Source organism: Perca flavescens, chromosome 11 (assembly GCF_004354835.1).
Source record: "Perca flavescens isolate YP-PL-M2 chromosome 11, PFLA_1.0, whole genome shotgun sequence".
Lineage (NCBI taxonomy): Eukaryota > Metazoa > Chordata > Actinopteri > Perciformes > Percidae > Perca > Perca flavescens.
In genome coordinates, this window is record NC_041341.1 from 14,614,202 (window position 1) to 14,632,365 (window position 18,164).

Consider the following 18,164-nt stretch of genomic DNA (forward strand, 5'->3'; position numbering starts at 1 on the left):
AAATAAATAGATAAAGCATTCAGATGTAGACCGAAAAGTCAAGAGAAATGCCACTGGAGAGCAAAAAGAAGGCAATAAAGCATATAAACACGGAAAGTTGATGGAGCAGACATTGAACCTTGACAGTAATAGGCAGTACAAGGAGACAGAGCCACAGGAAGACGAGAGAGACGCAGCAGGCTCGTTGTATTTCCCCTGGGGACATGAAAGGAACTGTCATCACTGGTCTTGTCCTGTCCTTAATAAATCTCCAGCGCTTGAGAGAGAGAGAGATGAAAAACGAAGAAAGGCAATGGCAGACAAAAACATGCACAAACACAAGAAACCAGGGACGTCTAATTGGTTGGAAAAAGGCAGTTGGGTGCTGGGATGCCTTAATATACAAAAACATCACTGTGGTTTTAACAAGCACACATACACTCTCATTCACTTATCCTTCATCTTTAAGGACCCTTGGATCACTTTCAATATGCTTACTTCAATACAAATCGTATCACGTAGAGGCAGTTGCATCATTGATTAATTCCTTTAAGTGTGTGTGTGTGTGTGTGTGTGTGTGTGTGTGTGTGTGTGTGTGTGTGTGTGTGTGTGTGTGTGTGTGTGTGTGTGTGCGCGTGTGTGCGCGTACATGTATGTGTGTGTGCATGCTTTAGATGTTTTGTGTAATGCCCTGTTTGAGTGGTATTGATATCTCAATAGGATATCAGGGTCTCATTGAGAGGTTTGGTAGAAGGTTGAGAGGACATATACTAATTGTGCCTGAGAAGACTCTCAGAAACTGATAGGTTGGATATTTCTGCCTACATGTTTCAAATGTATTTTATATCTTGTATGTAGTGTACTACACAAGAAGGTTAGTCTGGGGACAACCTTCACCCACAGGAATGTGTAGAATCTATTATGAGTTTGGGTACAACTTTCATACAGAGGAATTGGAGCCAAGAATGTGGGAATCTATTAGGAGCACGGGCCATAAAAGGTTTAGTTTAAGAGTAAACTGTTCCAACTGAAATAGATGTCTCATGCTGTGTAAGCACAAAAAGAGTTTAAAAGGTATTCATTCTGATGTACATGTTGTTCATCCTTGGGCAGACGTGTCTGTATGCTCATGGTTGTCCCAGTGTCATGAAAGTTTGTTCACTGTTTGAATAAAGCTGCACTTAATTTGTAATTATCGGACTGGTCGTCATCTTTGAGGTCTCCCAACATCATTTCTGAGTCATCACCCGATATCATTTGGCATCACTGAACACGTGCAGATTCAGCGAGGTGAGTAAATATTTATTCCTGTTGAATGAAATATGCTCCCTTTTGTTGCATATCTGTTAAAGAACCGGGTGTGGGAATTGAAATGAGGGGGACATGATTTGGCTGTGAAATTATTAATTGGGCTACGCTAAAATGAATGAGTGAAATTTTAAAATGTTTACATGGTGTTTGAATTGTTGAAGCTGTTGCCATAATCAAATCTAACCTGTGACAAAGTGTTGCGCAACACGATTAGATAGATTGTGAGTGAGGAGATTCGGGTTGCTTTTTTGAGGTCTCCCAACATCATTTCTGAGTCATCACCCGATATCAGAAACCTGTGTGCTCATCCATGCGTGTGTGTGTGTGTGTGTGTGTGTGTGTGTATGTTGGGAGGTTATAAATTAAAGTTAGCTAGCTTCTGTCTCAGTTGGAGTGGAGTGGCAGCTATGGCAGGCCATGCATGGCTGCCTCAATCAGCCAGCCTGGGAGAGCGGGTAATTGCTTTGGAGAAACGACAACCTAGCCCTCATTCAATTAGTCTGCACCTGCCTTTCACAGAGCATGGATTGTGCTGTAGCGTTAAGAGATGGACTGTGAAGGGGAGGGGGTGGTGGTATTTAACCCAGCAAAGATCTGTGCTGTATGCAGAGAGTGTCTGTCAGGGGTTAAGAGTTCATTGCCACAGAGAAAGGATGAAACTGAGTAATGTGAGGAGGAGAAGAAAGTGGTAAGGGAGGAAGGGGAGGGGGGGGGGGTGATGTATGCTCGCCTCTATGCACACGCTGTTGCTGCACTGCAAACATTTTTACCATATCAGATCATATCTCTTCATATCAGTCCAAAATATTGTTACTTTTTTTAAACAAAAGGGAAATGTTGTTTTGAAAAAGGAGTGTCTGTATCTTGAAACATAAAAGGACAAGGGTGATACCTGCACTTAGAATAAAGAAATTAAGACTTTATTTACAAAATACATTAAACACTTTTATCAAAATAAAACTTGAAGGACAAAATGTACCAGATAAGAAGCTGGTAAAGCAACCGGACAAGTCATTTTAAATGCTCTGAGAAATGCAGCTTTCTTCTGTCTGAAACAAGGTTTAAAGCCTAGCCCTAAGCATGCCACAATACATTGTGCACTGTCAATTACTTGATGAAGCATTCAGGCAATTCTCCTCAACTTAATGTTGGGAGATATAATGTGACCATATTGTAGTTACTAGACATTGCCTGGTCAATGCAAAAACAAAGGGAGTTAATTAATGTCAATAAGGGTAGCCATGCATAAACTCCACGGTTACTTCTCATTTGCAGTCTGGATGTGTTAATCTCAGTGTGTTACAAGGAAATGGAAGTTACATGTTGCATCTGTCTGTGCTGATATGTATCATACTATACATTTTGGATACCATAGACTTTTTTTGTTTTGTGATACTAAAACTGGAAAAAGGACTATGTTAATGAGAAGCACTTCAAACATAACATTACTTTTGTGCTCTGGGAGACTGGATCGTTTCATTTAGGGAGGAGGAGCAGGGTTACCCTGGATTCTGGACCAGCCACTGAATTAGTTTACAGATGGATTTCAGGCTTACATAAGCCAGATATCCAACAGCACCCTCATACAGCTGTACCAGCTACCAACCACATTTTGCCTCTTACCGAAGCATGTAAATAGAGAAAAGCCATCATCAATGTTATTCCTCGCATCTGTGTTTTTTTGTTTTGTTGCTATGACATAATTCAGGTCTTGGAGAAAGCAGAGCAGATAATTGATACCCATTAATCGTCTTAACTAAACAGTAATGCCACACTCATGTCCCACAGTATGGGGGTTGACACAATAATTATGTCTGTAAAATTACAATATTTCAAAAGCTCTGATACTGTAAATCAGACTTGACACTTAATAATATAGAAGTGCCTGAAAGACCACACAGATATTAAACCCCACATGAACCATAATCTGTTGTTCAACGTAATTAAACCTAAATTGAATGGATATTATGCCATATTATCAATGAACAGGGACCAGCTCTGCATTTTGGCTACTCTCACCCCTTGTTTTTTGTGTTTAGAGCAAAGTGTGGACTGAGTTGACTGCTGGTTAACACGGAAGGACTGAAATATATGAACAGAGCCTGTGTAATTTCTCACTTCTCTCCTCTGTTGTCTGCAGTGAGGCCAAACATCCAATGGGCACTGACAGCACTGTTCCCTGGATTAGGAGGTTTCTTACAGCCCCCTCACCATAAAGCTACTTTCTGTTCGATCCCTTCTCCTCACTACCTGGTTTAGAGTGCCTCAAAACACCCAATAGCTTCCACAGGCCTCTGAGTATGTATACAGACTCAATTGTCAGCCTGGCATGTCTGTGTGTATGTGTATATGTATTTGGTGCGTTGGTGTTTGGTGCTCAGACAGGCTCTTCCCGAACACCTCATGAAGAATTGTCTCTGGACAGCCCAGCAGACAATGAGCCCCAGTAATCCATTCACATAAATACTGCATCCCCCTTTAAAGTAGAAAGTTACCCTCAGATGCTGCAATGCACCACTGATACCCAGCTGACAAAAACACTCAGAGGGAGGCACCTACACCTGCATATCTGTGTGTGTTAGCTGGGTGAAAGGATTAGACCGATTGCACGTCAATTTAAGAATTTACACAAAAAGTGTGAGCCATACATTTCTTAGAGTGAAGCAAACAATATATTGAACACTGAACACAGTTTGGCAAAGTGACTTCTTGGATACACGTGTGAGGGAAAAGCTCCTCATTGTTGTTGAAAAATCTGTCTGCACTCTGTTTGTTTACTCTTTGGAAAGCTGTGCATGTGTCATGTTGTATACATTTTTCATCACTTTAAGTGTAATGGAGACAGAAAAGCAGACTTCAGAAGTATGTACAGTGTGTATCCAGAAAATACAGAACTATGTGTCTACTGTCTACTGCTCAAATTGAACAGTGGAAGAGAAAAATAATATTAACACAAAAAAGGCAATCAAATAAGTAATATTTCCAACAAAAGCCCTTATAACGAGAATTATGTTTGGCGCATTCAACCAGTTTTCCCCTCAGACTGTTGGTTTGCTGTAGTCTTCTACTAAATAACAGAAAAACATTGGAGAAAAGTTGTATTCTTATACATCTTTTCTCCAATGTGCAACAATCCTTGTCATCTGACATCCTGTCTAGTTGTCTCTGCCTGACAGCATCAGCAGCTGCAAAGGGAAATATCAATTCCAAGTGAGCCTCTAATCTTTCAGTGCAATCTATCATTACAGTGGTTGTGCCTAAATGGCTCAAACTAAGAGCACAAACTTCCTAAAGACCTCAAACAGAAGCTTCAAAGGCTTGGAGCAATGTGTCTCAAACTCAGCTTAAGGGTTTAGATGGTTGTGCCTGTGGATATCAAAGAGAGCAGATGAAATCACACTGTATTGATCTTCAAATTCAGCGTCTGCTCCTGGCATAATTTTAATGTAGGTGAGTGTGTGTCCACAAGCCATACAAAATGTGGGTGGTTTTTAGGGGTGTAAGAAAAAATACACTTGAGTATCGCGATATTTTATTTTGCAATCCTGTATCGATTTTCAAAAACGCAATATCCATTTTTTTTTTTTTAGTTTCCGTGCAAAAATATTCATGTAAAACAGTGGTTCACGTTTATGTTGTGTTTAAACCCCCTACCGCTAGATGGCTATGCTGAGACGCACCACTAATGTCCTTGCCTATAACATTGCCTAGCAGTGCCTGACTTTTTGCTAGAAGCTAACAATGTTTTGGCCTACTTAAGCATATAAAAATGTGCTCACTAAGAACGTGTGAACCACAATCCCAAACTGGCAGTTTGATTTTCTGTGTACTGAATTGTTTACCTAAAGTAAACTTCTTTGACTTTCATGTCTTTTTTTAAATATTAGTTTTTCTAAAATTATAAATCCCAATATATCGCCTTATGCACAGTATCAAAATATATTGCAATATATTGAATCGTGACCCATGTATCGTGATACGTATCGTATCGCCAGATTCTTGCCAATACACAGCCCTAGTGGTTTTCTCTGCAATAATTAGGAGAGGAGTGTAAGTGAGTAATAGTACATCAGTAGATGTATATCTAATGTTTTTGTTCTTAAATGGAGTAGTGAAGTGGGGGGACTGGCGTGTTACGGAAGTATTTTTTCATTGTAGATGGGCAAATGTTCCTCAACATAGGAAACCTCTCCGTAGAGGGAGGCGATCAGAGGCAGAAGTCAGAGCGATAGCAAAATCTTTATTGCCATTGCAATCAGGAATAAAATATAACACCATAGTGGTTCAAATTGAAAATAGACTCTGAATCCAAACCTTTTAAATTGTGCAAGTTTCCACAAAGCATAATCTTTAGCTTCCATTAGCATTAGCGGGTAAGCGAATTGTACCATTCCGGATTCAATGTTTCTCACTGAAATACGCCTTGGGATTGCTCTTCTTAATTGTTTCATGTACACAGACTTGTATTACTAAAATTACAAAATGTTTATACCCTTAACCAAAACCTCCATTCCACATTGGATTCTGCAAACTATCTTAACTGCTTTAACTTGTTGTAAATTGCTCGATTCAACCTGATGAAAGTCACCTGTTTGTGAGTAGGTGTGGGCCCCTGAGATTTATGAACATTATGGAGTTCTGCTGTCGTCAATCAGCAGACATAGACATAGCAAATGTAGCAGTGTCAGTAGTTTTATTGAGGACCCCGATAACAATTAAATATTAATAAAGCTGCCAACAACATGTCATCCGAGCAGCGCTGTACTGTCACAGAAATAAGTTAGATGCTAAAAAAGTTCTTGCTAAAGCAAAGCAGTCCTTGACTTAGATGGGAGGGGGTCAAGGGAGCATGACAGTGATGGAAATAGACAAGAGAATAGCATACAGTACTGTAGGTGATGTTACACTGTGGGATGAATGTTCCCCTGACAGCCACCTCAATAAAGACCCTGAGGCAGCTGTTGGGAGTGTGAGAATATCCAGTGCCAATAACATCATAACTGTAACGTCAAAAAAGAAAAAAGCTTTGTTGGATTATCTTAATTTTAATTGATATTTGTAAATATTTAAACGCCATATTCATTCAGATAAAGTTGTCCATCTGTAGAGAAAGATCTGTAATGACTCATACGACATGTCTCAGGATGTATGAATTAAATTAGTAAATGCTCTTAAATTCCTTGTATGTGCCATGAACCGATATGTTTGTCCACGTGGTTCTTGTGTGAGGTCCATAGTTTATGCTGAAAACAAACAGCACGGAACACTATATGCCTTAAAGTATGCCTCCCACTTCTCTACTCTACACAGCTTGAACAGTAATGTTGGAAGGTAGACTTGCCATCTGTTTATTGCCATGTTCTGTCAATTCCCTCTGTTGCTCACACAACTTGAACAGCCCTTAATGGACACAAAGATTAGATAAATGTGTGTGTGTGTGTGTGTGTGTGTGTGTGTGTGTTCAAGTATGTGTGTGTGTGCTCTCACCTCCACAGACCTCTCCGTTGAGGTCCTCGCACTGACGGTCGTCACACTCACAGTTTTTGCCATGAATACGACTTTCCCCAGGTGGGTAGCAAGTACACAGTCCGCATTGGCACTGACCTACAAAAACAGACACATTTTCTCACATAGAATCTTTCTTTCCCTGAAATGTGTCATATCATGCTGAGATCTTTTTAATCCAACCTGTAACTGAGGGGGGTCATTTGCATGCATACAGTTCATTCACTGACTGATTTTCAATGAGACTTAATCTGCCTGACAACATTCCCTCCAGTCACACGGGGAAAACTCATATGTAAATCCCTCACTCTAATAAACACTCACATGGGCTACACACCCACACCTTTGAGATGTTGCTATCCCACTTCAATCAGCGAGCTGCCAGTGAAGAAGGCCACAGGGGGACTTGCTGAGTGAGCATGCTTTGCTAATGGTGAATCTCATTAGAAAAGCATCTTCTAGTCTGAACTATCATTGGAGGTGTGCAAGCATACCTGCTCATTGATCATTTTACTATGCTGCTCAGACATAATTATGGGTGTTGTGTAGGTCACAAAGATGCCTGTGCATGCCTTCTAAAGTGGTAGTCACTTTTGTGTCAATGCTCATGCCTTGTATGACAGATTTTTGTTATACATGCAAACTTTTTGCTGAAAATAATTTAAGTACAGTGACAACTATTTTTTTTCTTTGATAATGTTACTATAATAATACATAAGCAATACTAAGCGGTAAAATGTAATCAACTTTAACCTAAGAATGCAGACAATTGCACAAAGGGAATTTCCTAGCTCAGTGAAGACAGATGGTTAAAACACAGTATACTGAGTGCCTCTCATCCTTTTTTCTCCTGTTTGTATTGAGCTGGGTATATCCTTTTTGCACAATCATTATTCACTCTGAGTGTTTCTGTGTGCAGCCCTGCTGGGTACTTTGTGTTTACTGCCACTAAATAACACCTAAAACATTTCCATAATGTGTATGCGCCTATCTTTATCTTTTGGTGACTCATTGAGTGGAATTAGGGGCAATAAATAGTGCCAAACATGAATTTGCAAGACAGCCACTAGACTGACAGCGTCATCTAATGTGTTGTCCATGTCACATCACTGTCACTTTTTATGACCACAACCACACACACACACACACACACACACACACACACACACACACACACACACACACACTAGCAACCTCTCTTCCTGCTTCACATATAACATACCACCATCTGCTCTGGGGACGTTACCCTAGCAACCACTGATGTCATAACAACACTGCCTTATCGATTATCTCTGTGCACGTCAAACCGTCTACACCAGTGTGTGTGTGTGTGTGTGTGTGTGTGTGTGTGTGTGTGTGTGTGTGTGTGTGTGTGTGTTTATGTTTATGTTTCATTTGTCATCCTGTCTAAGGTGAGCAACACCTTAATGACAAAGTTACATCAGTAGACACAAGCCTAAGACATTTTGGCTCTGTTTTCATAAAACAGGGCACACATGTAATTCATTCTTGCCATTTTAGTGAGCAGTAGTGCCAGTTCAGTCATGTTGTAGTGCAGCACACACTGGAAAGGGGCTAGGGCAGGATTAATACTTTGTTAAATAGATGAATATTTAATCCGCAAGTGGTAAGGTAGGCTTGGATAATGGTCAATCAAGTCAGCTCCCCTCATTCTTTTTAAAAGCAGCCGGGCAGTTTCTTAATGGGATAGGAGGAGAGTCCAAGCAAGCTTCTCGCCAAAGAAAACAGTTTTTCCAAGAGACACAGAGTCCCAATGCAATCAAGCCCCTCCCAAAACATGAATGTAGAGCACTCCATAAGGATGCCTCCTATACTCCTTCTGATCTGCAATGTATAAACCTGAAGTCTCTGTAGAAGAGCTTGGAGTCTATGCTCAAAAGTAGTGTACTCCACATTTTACAACCAGGTGCCACGTCTGAGGTTTTAATTTAAGTCTCCCCCCTTCTAAATCATGCACGATTTCGCAGGACTTCAAATCAAAGACTGCAGATAGAACATGGCTAGGGACTTTAACTTAAAGGGAAAGCCACCATACACTCTGCAATGCAGATCATCCATTATTGTAATTTGTTACAGAGACACACTGAAATGTGAAAAAGGGAAAGCTGCATCAATAAAAGATTTACGTAATTTTGTAGATGTCTCTGTGTGTGACTCTCCTAACTAGTGTCTGAGTGTCACATATTTCCCATTTTCAGGACTGAACACACTGAAAATGCATGTCCATTCCCATACAAAAATGAGAATCAACACTGTGCTGCACTGGCTAATCTGCATAACTCAACCACAGCTGTGACACCATAGAGCTGTGAAACCAACACAAAGCCAAAAGTGCAAAAATGCTCTAGCATTGCCCCTACGTCTACACTTATACCATCTTTGTGGCCAGACATAAACAAGGCTGCTGTGTAAAATCTAAATGCGCTGACTGATATTCTACTTAAAACAAAAAGGGACTAAGATTTAATGTGGATTTTGGAAATAACTACTCCACAAGATTTTCAAATAACCTAAAACCAAGGATTGGCAGTTTTAAAGCCGCTCTGGCAGCCTTATCATCTCCAAAGCTTGTCTTCTCTTTTGACTTGATTTCATTTTCAGTTCTGTGACAGCTGCAATGTGGCCACCATCACACAAAATATTATAAATCCAGTCAAATCAACTGCCCCCTCTGTGCCTTTCTCATCCTGTGGTGTGAATGAAAGCATCCATTAGCACACAAAGTGAAGCACCTATCAAACAGGTGTATTGTCTGTATTAGAATGTATTAAATGTATTATAGTTGTTTTAAACACATCCAGTAAAGTGCACAATATAAGTAGGCTGCAGTAATCAATCCATTTCGATGCATAGGCAAGCACTACTCGCACCATCCATAGCTACAGAGAAAGAGGGTCTGATTTTCCAAGGGAAATGCCACCATTAACACAGATATATTGCTGCTCACTATCTCTGTTGAAAATTGTTGTGTTATCCCTTTGCCAAATATATATAAAAGAAAACATTTTTGAATATGTATACATCATAAACCCTCTCTTTTTCTCTTCCTGTAAAATGTTGCAATATGTTTTATGATTCATCCTGGATCTGGGAGCATCTATCCAATTAAATGTGTGACTTCCATCACACTGTATAAAACTGCTTTCTTAACCATTAGCTCCAGGGTGGTAGTAGCTAGCAGAACAATATTATAGTGGTGTGTGTTTGAAGAGCGTAGTTGCAGTCCAGTTGATTAATTTCTCCCTTTACTCATTCTAATCTAACAACACAGGTGAGGAATGTGTTGGGTATAGTTTCATATTCACTAAGTGCTTTTGATCCCTTTCGAAATAATTGCCCAAAACTATATATTCTGTTTTACTGTGACACACGTCACACTGTGCCTTTAACAATCTGACACATATAATTAATGTCTACCACAGGCCAGGCTACACTTCAAAAAGCAGGGAAAGGAATCCCAAGAATCAGCAGAAAGATGTTGAAAGCAGGTGTTTCCTTGAGGAAATACCGCAGTAAAAAATGTGCCTCCACCTCTCAGGAAGAAAAGCTCTGAAGCTGCTGTTTCAAATTTCAAGGCTTTTCCACTCAAGCTGCCATCTCTACCAGCCGCATTCATCCATGCCTAAGTGATTTTCTACGTCTGTCTACTTCAGTTTCTCTCTTCCCTCTCTCTCTCTCTCTCTCTCTCTCTCTCTCTCTCTCTCTCTCTCTCTCTCTCTCTCTCTCTCTCTCTCTTTCTCTCTCTCTCTCTCTCACTCTCCCACCCTGCTTCCTGTCTCACTTCATTGTGTCGTCACACTTTCACTCCATTTCCCTCTTCTTTCCCAGCATACATATTTATTGAAGCCTTGCAATGAACTGTTAACAATTGTTTGCTTCCGACCATTGTGATCGTCCAAACACTAAACCAAATGGGCATCATATGAAAAAGAAAGTTAAGTAAATGGACCACACACATGCCACCCTAAACACAAAGGTATGCATGCACACACACAGTCAACCTTCCTCCTTATCACAGCCCATCTAAACACAGACGGTAAAAAGCACATTCAGACATTTATTACTAATAACAGAGGAGGAGCAGGAAAAGAAGACTGTGAATTTATGACATACAGACAATGCTTTTAACATCTAATAGATGTAAATTGTTGGCCTCAGCAGACATTATACATTCTAATTCCCAGTTGTATATAAGATAAGATAAGAAAAGCCTTTATTGTCTCCTATACGAAAATTTGGTCATGGGCAGTTGAGAGAACAAAAATGCTGATATATTTGACAACATTGAAAATTCTAATCTAACTCTATTCCTTTGGGTGTGTGCATAGGAAAATATTTATTCAACACTGTGCAGTGACAGTTTAAAGTGTACATTTACACTACGTAAATGTACACTTTAAACTGTCACTGAATAGATATGGATGGCTAAAACAAAATTCAATTTTTAAAAAGAATTGATGGATCCTATTAACTGTTCTATTGCACAGGGTAATTTAAAGTTCCATTTTGTTGCAGCAATTGGAGATAATTTAAAGGTGCCGCTGGAGGAATTAAAGCTAATTAACTCTTCCAGCACAAGTTAATCTTTACTGTTTCATTATGGGGGGCCACCATGTCTGCTCAACACTGTTGTTGTGGAATTGGTTTGAGGCTGTCAAAACCAAAGTCTGTTATGGAACAGACACAATATGTAATGAATAGTTGATGTATTTAAAGGCACCAAATTGGTTCTATTTGCAGAGTGCACTTAGTCAAGATTGAGGCTTCATATTGTAGTAATAGTAGGCTATGTGAGCTTTGTTTACCATATTGCTGTTATTGTCCCATTGTTGGCAGCAGCAGTTTTAGTGGGGGGGGCAAGGGTGGACTGTGTCCCCTTAAAATTAAGCCACGACCCCCCTCTGGCCCCTCTAACTGTGGCATATATTTTAATACATTTTTAACTCCACCCCAAAGAGTGGATATTGTTCATGTGCAGTGGTACATTAAATGTAGGTTGACACTGAATGAATATTCTTGTGTTTATGTTATATGTGTATCATTACTCTTTTGTAGAACCAAACCTATGGAGGTTGGTGGTATGTAACACTTAATATATTTGGTACCCCTAAAATTGCATGTGGCCCCAGTCTGGCACCTCTATTTGAAATGGTCTAGAACTGCCACTGATTATTGGCTCATGGTGATGTTAATGTAGTTGTCTCCATAGTAGCAACCCTGCCCTATGTTTTCAGGTGCCTGCGCTAATCCAAAGCTTTTCTATGCATGTCTATGAACGTCTATGGTCACTATAATAACATACAGTAAGAAACACATACCCTCTTTTCATTTGGATCACAGCAGCGACTGTGGATTCCCCACTGACTTCCCCCACAGTCAAAAGAAACAGGAAATCAATGCTTCACATTAACCCCTGATAAATCTGCAGAGCCCTGGGACCAAGCAGGATGTGCTCCTTGTCGCCCACCGCCAACTACATTATGAAGTTGAATCACGGTGAGACCAACAGAATACAACAGGCTTTACTGTAACTTTCCTTTTTGTCCTCTTATTCTGAAGTACAGGTACATTGATTTCCCAGAATATATGTTTTGAGCATATTGAACAATGCCCCAAACAGCACTGTAATGCTGATTGATTAAGGTTGCTGCATCGGTGTAAAATACAGGTAGAAGAGATGCATTAGAAGACTTCTAAGTGTGCACTGCATTGCTACTAGACAATTTATCTTACTAACAAATGACCATAGCATACATCTGAACAATGGAGATTGTCAGTCAGTCTAAGAACAACAGTAACATGACCATTGTGCATTGTTACCTCTGGACGTAGGCACAGCAGCTGTCTGGCAAAGCTATACCATAATTTTGGCTTTTTCTTTTTGTTGTCTGGCAATTCTATGGATTAATTGACTTTTAACTAATTATTTGTCTTTACTCAAATTTCATTAATGTGAACCCTTCCTACAGCTGATTGGATGAAAACTTGCTAGACTGTGTCTTAAATGCCATATGTTTTGGCTTACTTGACTCCGAATGTGATTTCACCTCACCCTGTAGAATTATATTTACATTTAATAAAGTATACTGTAGACATGGCCAGAGGTGTTTTTATATCCACCAACTGTTAAGATTAAACAGCGCAGCTTTGCAAAAGGTGAGTAATTTGTTCTCCCCTTTTTGGCTGAGAAGCTTTGGGCTGTGTACATTTGAAGAAATGTAGTGTTGTATAATCGTATTACTGATTTGCGCATCAATTGATGTAGCAGTTGAGAAGTTAATGGTCTGACTGCTCTGACTGTTTTACTCCTGCACAAGAATTAAAGAACAGAAATAGTAAAAACAACGTCGCAGTTTCACTAGTCTCACATTGCCAGACCTCCACAGCGCTGAGTCAGCCCTGCTTTGACATTTGTTTCTTAATCACACAATGTAAAGGCCCTTAAAAACATTTTTCTCAATCAGCTTCTTACTATGAGTGAGTGAATGTTCTATAAACACACACATTTATGCCAAAGTTAGAAAAGTTGCTTATTTTAATCATGAAATTTCTGCCGAGCTGTTTTGTCTGAGCTCACTGTTTTAAATGGGCAGGACAAAATTGGAAGAAGGCAAAGTCACGTAATTCAACTGCACCAATCAGGATTCAGCACCATTATGCATACACAAGTGGCAGATACTGCATGAGTAAGACACAAACAGCCTCTATTCTTTTTGAGCCCTAAAATATATACTTATGTTCTTAGAGTATCTATTTCCCCCGCTTTCACCTTACTATCATCAATCAATAGGCCCAAGGGTGCATGACTGGGACAACAAGGGAAGCACAACCTGGACTTTTGCTTTTGCTAGCACGACTTTACAATGTTATCTGAGCCTAATAACAGTATTATGCCAACAATTGGAGGATCCAAGAAAACAAGTGCAGTGTAATGAATCTAGACATACCAACCCACGGCTTCTATTGAGAGAGACCTGTTCCAGCAATGGCTTCCAGGCATACAGTGCACCTTAATCTCACACACGCACATAAACGTTTACATATATACATAGTAACATATGTATGAGCACTAGTGCACATATAACAGGACAAACACATACAAAGAACTGACACACATTTACAAGCAGTAATACAAACCGGCATATACATGCATGTATATGATATGTGCAACCCAATAAATGCACAGTGGTTGCTTTTCTTTTCAGGGCTTGTTTAAATATGCTATCAGATTTGATTGCTGATCGGCCTGGTGCCTTTACAGCCCTCTTAAGGATGGATTACGAGATGTAATACACTGGAAATGGCCTATTTTACACCAAGAGGTGAGGATTGAGGCCTGCTGCAGTAACCATGGCAACAAAAGTGGATGGGAAGACCAGGTACCTCGTCCGAAGCAGGGCAAATTGGACGTTCCTCGACACTTCTTCAGACTGCTATCCAGAGACAGGGAGCAGGACAGAGGATGCTCACACTTCTTCCCAACCCATTTCTCTTTGCAGTCACACCTGCCACAATTACACTGGCCATGACCTGCCAAGAGGTGGAAATGAAAAGAGGTGAAACAAAGTGGCTTTGTACAGGAACATTTTAATAAGTGTACTGAGGGGAGAAAAACAGCACTGAGTGAAGTTGGGCACACTGGAGAGTTGGATTAGTTATGGAGCAGAAAAGAGGGCAAAAGGGGAGCTCGTGTTTGAGGGAGAGAGAGAAAGGGGAGCCAGGGAGGTAGTAGTAATGAACAAGGGGCAGGACAGGCTCAAGGTGATAAAATGGGAGGAATAGCTAAATATGTAACTGGAGCCAGCAGCCAGTTAGCTTAGCATAAAGACTGGAAACAGCTAGCCTGGCTTCGTCCAAAGGTAAACATTTTTTCCTACCAGCACCTCTAAAGCTCACCAACTAACACATCTGCCATTTGTTTAATTCGTGCAAACCCTATTTGCTGTTTTATTGGGGATTATGTGCTGTACTATTTTTTGGCTAGGAGCAGTTGCCAAGAAACCATCTTAGACTTCATGAAGTTACTGGTCCTGGCAAAGAAATCAACAGTCCCGCCCACAGCCGGTTCCGGAAGTAAGAATACAATACAATTTCTCCATTGGCAATTGGAGCATAAGCCATAAAATCCTAACCGTCGTTGGTAGACTTAAAACCAACTACGACATGACTAAGCGATTGTATATGCTCATATAGAGGCCAAAAGGGGGGCATGGGGCACCAACTTTGTTTTTAGATAAATGTCTTTTATTCGCGATGTCTTAGATAAGTACTTCATTATCCACAATCCTTAAAAATCCCACAATTCCACAGTGATGCCTCTGATTGGCGGAACTCAACTGTTTGGTTTAACCCTGCAAAAGTCCGGGAGAGTCTTTGCTGCTGTACTGTGTAGGCTACTGTAACCTCACTGTCTACTGTACGATCTTTAATAAAAAGAAGAAAGAAAAACGTTTCTTCATGGTAGACTTATCAGTGCAGTCATGATCTCCTTGGCTGCCATTATGGCTTTTTCAAGGACGAGAACAACAGTGTCCAAAGGGGTTAAAACCACTTTAAATCGGATCACGTTGAATGTAGTGTGTCCGAGGGTCAGCTTGTGGGTTTTGTAAGGGCCAGCATGAGGGACAAGACCTACAAAGTTGCAGTGAGTTTGGCAGGGAGGTTGGTAACATTAATTAACATTATGCGTTCACTTTAGCTAGGCTACTGTAGCCTTCATACTGTATGAGTCATATCAGTCATTACACGATTACTACTGAAATAACTGCTATTAACTGTACATTCACTATATAAAAATCACTTTGTTTGGAGGAAGAAGTGTGCGAGGCTTTCGTCAGATTGGAAGTTGTTCAAGAAGCTCATTCACGGTTGTCTTCGACTATATTATTCAGTGGTGCGCGTTGGTTTATGGGATGAGAAGTTATTTCGCTCGGAAATGAAAATATGTACACAGTCTTGTACCTTTGACTTTTTTTGGATTTTCTGTTCGTTTTTTTCACTCAAAATGATATGTTGTATCCTTATGAGTCACGGAGTCTCACGGAGGAGGGGCGGGACGTCTATAGTCTGGCACATTTACCCCCGTACAACAGATTGTTGTAACAAATTGTAACTTTACACTTTTTTTGTAGCTAGATTTTGTTACCTTTTGAAAGAGCCAGGCTAGTTGTTTCCGTGTTTCAAGTCTTTATGCTAAGCTAAGCTAACCAGCTGCTGGCTCCAGGTACATATTTATCCAAAGTGGTATTGATCTTCTCAACTTTCGGCAAGAAAGCAAACAAGCGTATTTTCCCAAATCTTAAACCACTTCTCCAATCCAAAAACAGCATGCTAACCTGAGCAGAAGTCATCCGTGTATCGGTCGTAGGTTGCAAGACAGTTCCTCTCATCACACTCGCAGGTGTCTCCATGGATATCTCCCCAGTTGCCCGAGGGATCTACATCATAACAGTTACACTCCCCACACACACAGGTCCCTAACACCCACAGCAAACACAACCGCACATACATACATACTGTAAATTCACATTGTATTTATTCTCTCAGTTGTTTTTTTTTCATTTGTACAGTCCAAATAAATCAATAATGTCAAGTGAAAAAAAACAATGCTAAATACAATCATTGTCCGTGACATGATTAATAGGGAACAAGTTTCTGGCACAGATGTGGGTGTGGGTGGGAGGATTTAGTTTTCTTCTTTAGGCTGCAGCCAATGCAGGATAAATAAAAGTTCTCCTTCTGTCTCACTTTGTCATCCTTTATTGATGTCTCTGTCTCTTTGTCTCTTTCTCATTTGTTTTACATCTTAGCCAGGGCATCAGCTGAGCAGCAGCCAGTGGAAATCCTATTTTCTCTTATCAGCAATGACAGAGCATGGGGAACCCCAAGGGAGCCAGGCCAGCTGGCAAGCCCGTGGTCTGTGGCTGGTGCGTGTCTGGCCCTTGGCCCTAGGTTCGGACTCCCTCACCAGTCACCACCCTCATAACCCTGAAGCCCTGGATTTATAGAGCCATGCACTTTTATGTCTGCCCCAAATGTCACAGCCTAGCTTTACCAGAGCAGATTACAGCTCCTGTACTGGTTACTGTTCAAAAATGTTCTATACACGCTCTATAACATCTATAAAATTAGGACTCTATTAGAGAATGGTTTCACATGTTTTCTAGAAACCTCCCTTTCCACACAAGAGGGGAATCATTCTGCTGTGTGCCTCAAGGAACCATATTATCTTTGAGTCAAATTGTTTTGATTAAGAAATCATTTAAAGATTAAAGTATTTAGCCTCCAGCATTATGTGGCTTGCCAGTTAGTGTATTATTAGCTTAACAGAGGAAGCTAGGTGAACCTAACAGACGGAGGTGGTTGTCAGTTTGTTGGAATGAAACAGAGTAATCTGTACTGTCAGCCAAATCATTCACTCATTAATGTCCGAGTGTGAGCAGAGTAGGAGATAAAGGTTACTGTTGAGCAAAGTGAGGGAGAGAAAAGGAAGATATTTCTCATTCTCATAGAAAAACACTTAACATCTCCACATCTATACAGGGTGATAAAATCAAATCAACCCTATTATGTAATCATCTTCCTTGATACATCTCCTATAATCACAGGGAATTCTCTTATCGAGAATTGTTCCTTTCATAATCAGAACCACACTGTCTGACTATTGACAACTGTGTTGCACTTGAATGGGGCCGAATGAGGAGACAATCTGCTTTAACATTTGTTTGTAGTGCATTTAGGAAAGTGGAGTTTTGGAAAGTTTACAGTTCATGTGTGTTACATTTTGGTGAGTGCATCAGTTTTTTATAATGCTAACATTAACATTAATGTGAAAATTCTTTCCCAAACATTATACACGTTATTCTTTCTTTCATCAGTTTGGCTGTGGTGTGAATAAGGTTGCATCAATTAGCATCCAGTATATATAGATATGATACATTTTGTTGTTATTGTCAGTCAAATCTTTGAGATTTCCTGTACATACTGTAATGTTTGTTCTGCTTCTTTGTTCTGAGTAATAAAACTGAAGCTATAAAACCTACATCTTTTTCCACAGTCTAACAATGTATCAAAAAGGAATCAATAAAAAATTTCATTAATAATAGGTACTTTGGAAAGAATTGAACAACACAGTTAAGCTAATAGAACAAGCAGAAAAATGTCTTTAGGTTATGATTAACTGAGATGGACTCTTTTTTTAATTGCAGTCATATTTCCTTTGCTCTTTTTTTCTGGCAACTCTTGGGATTGTAAAGCCTCTGACTGCCCTTTTCTATACTAAAGAGGAGTACAATGGGCTACTACACCATGAACACAGTCAATGGTTGTTCATGTTGTGTCAGCTGTGC

At 40.1% G+C, this 18,164-nt stretch overlaps 1 protein-coding gene across 1 annotated transcript in view; it reads right to left on the reverse strand.

Moving 5' to 3' along the window:
- itgbl1 (integrin, beta-like 1) overlaps positions 1-18,164 on the reverse strand; it is a 40,178-nt gene that overhangs the window by 5,005 nt on the left and 17,009 nt on the right. Inside the window, exons 6-8 of the mRNA XM_028590853.1 lie at positions 16,152-16,292; positions 14,200-14,346; positions 6,778-6,894 (exon numbers count right to left, since the gene is read on the reverse strand). Coding sequence (XP_028446654.1) covers positions 6,778-6,894; positions 14,200-14,346; positions 16,152-16,292 — 405 coding nt within the window. The remainder of the gene's footprint in view (positions 1-6,777; positions 6,895-14,199; positions 14,347-16,151; positions 16,293-18,164) is intronic.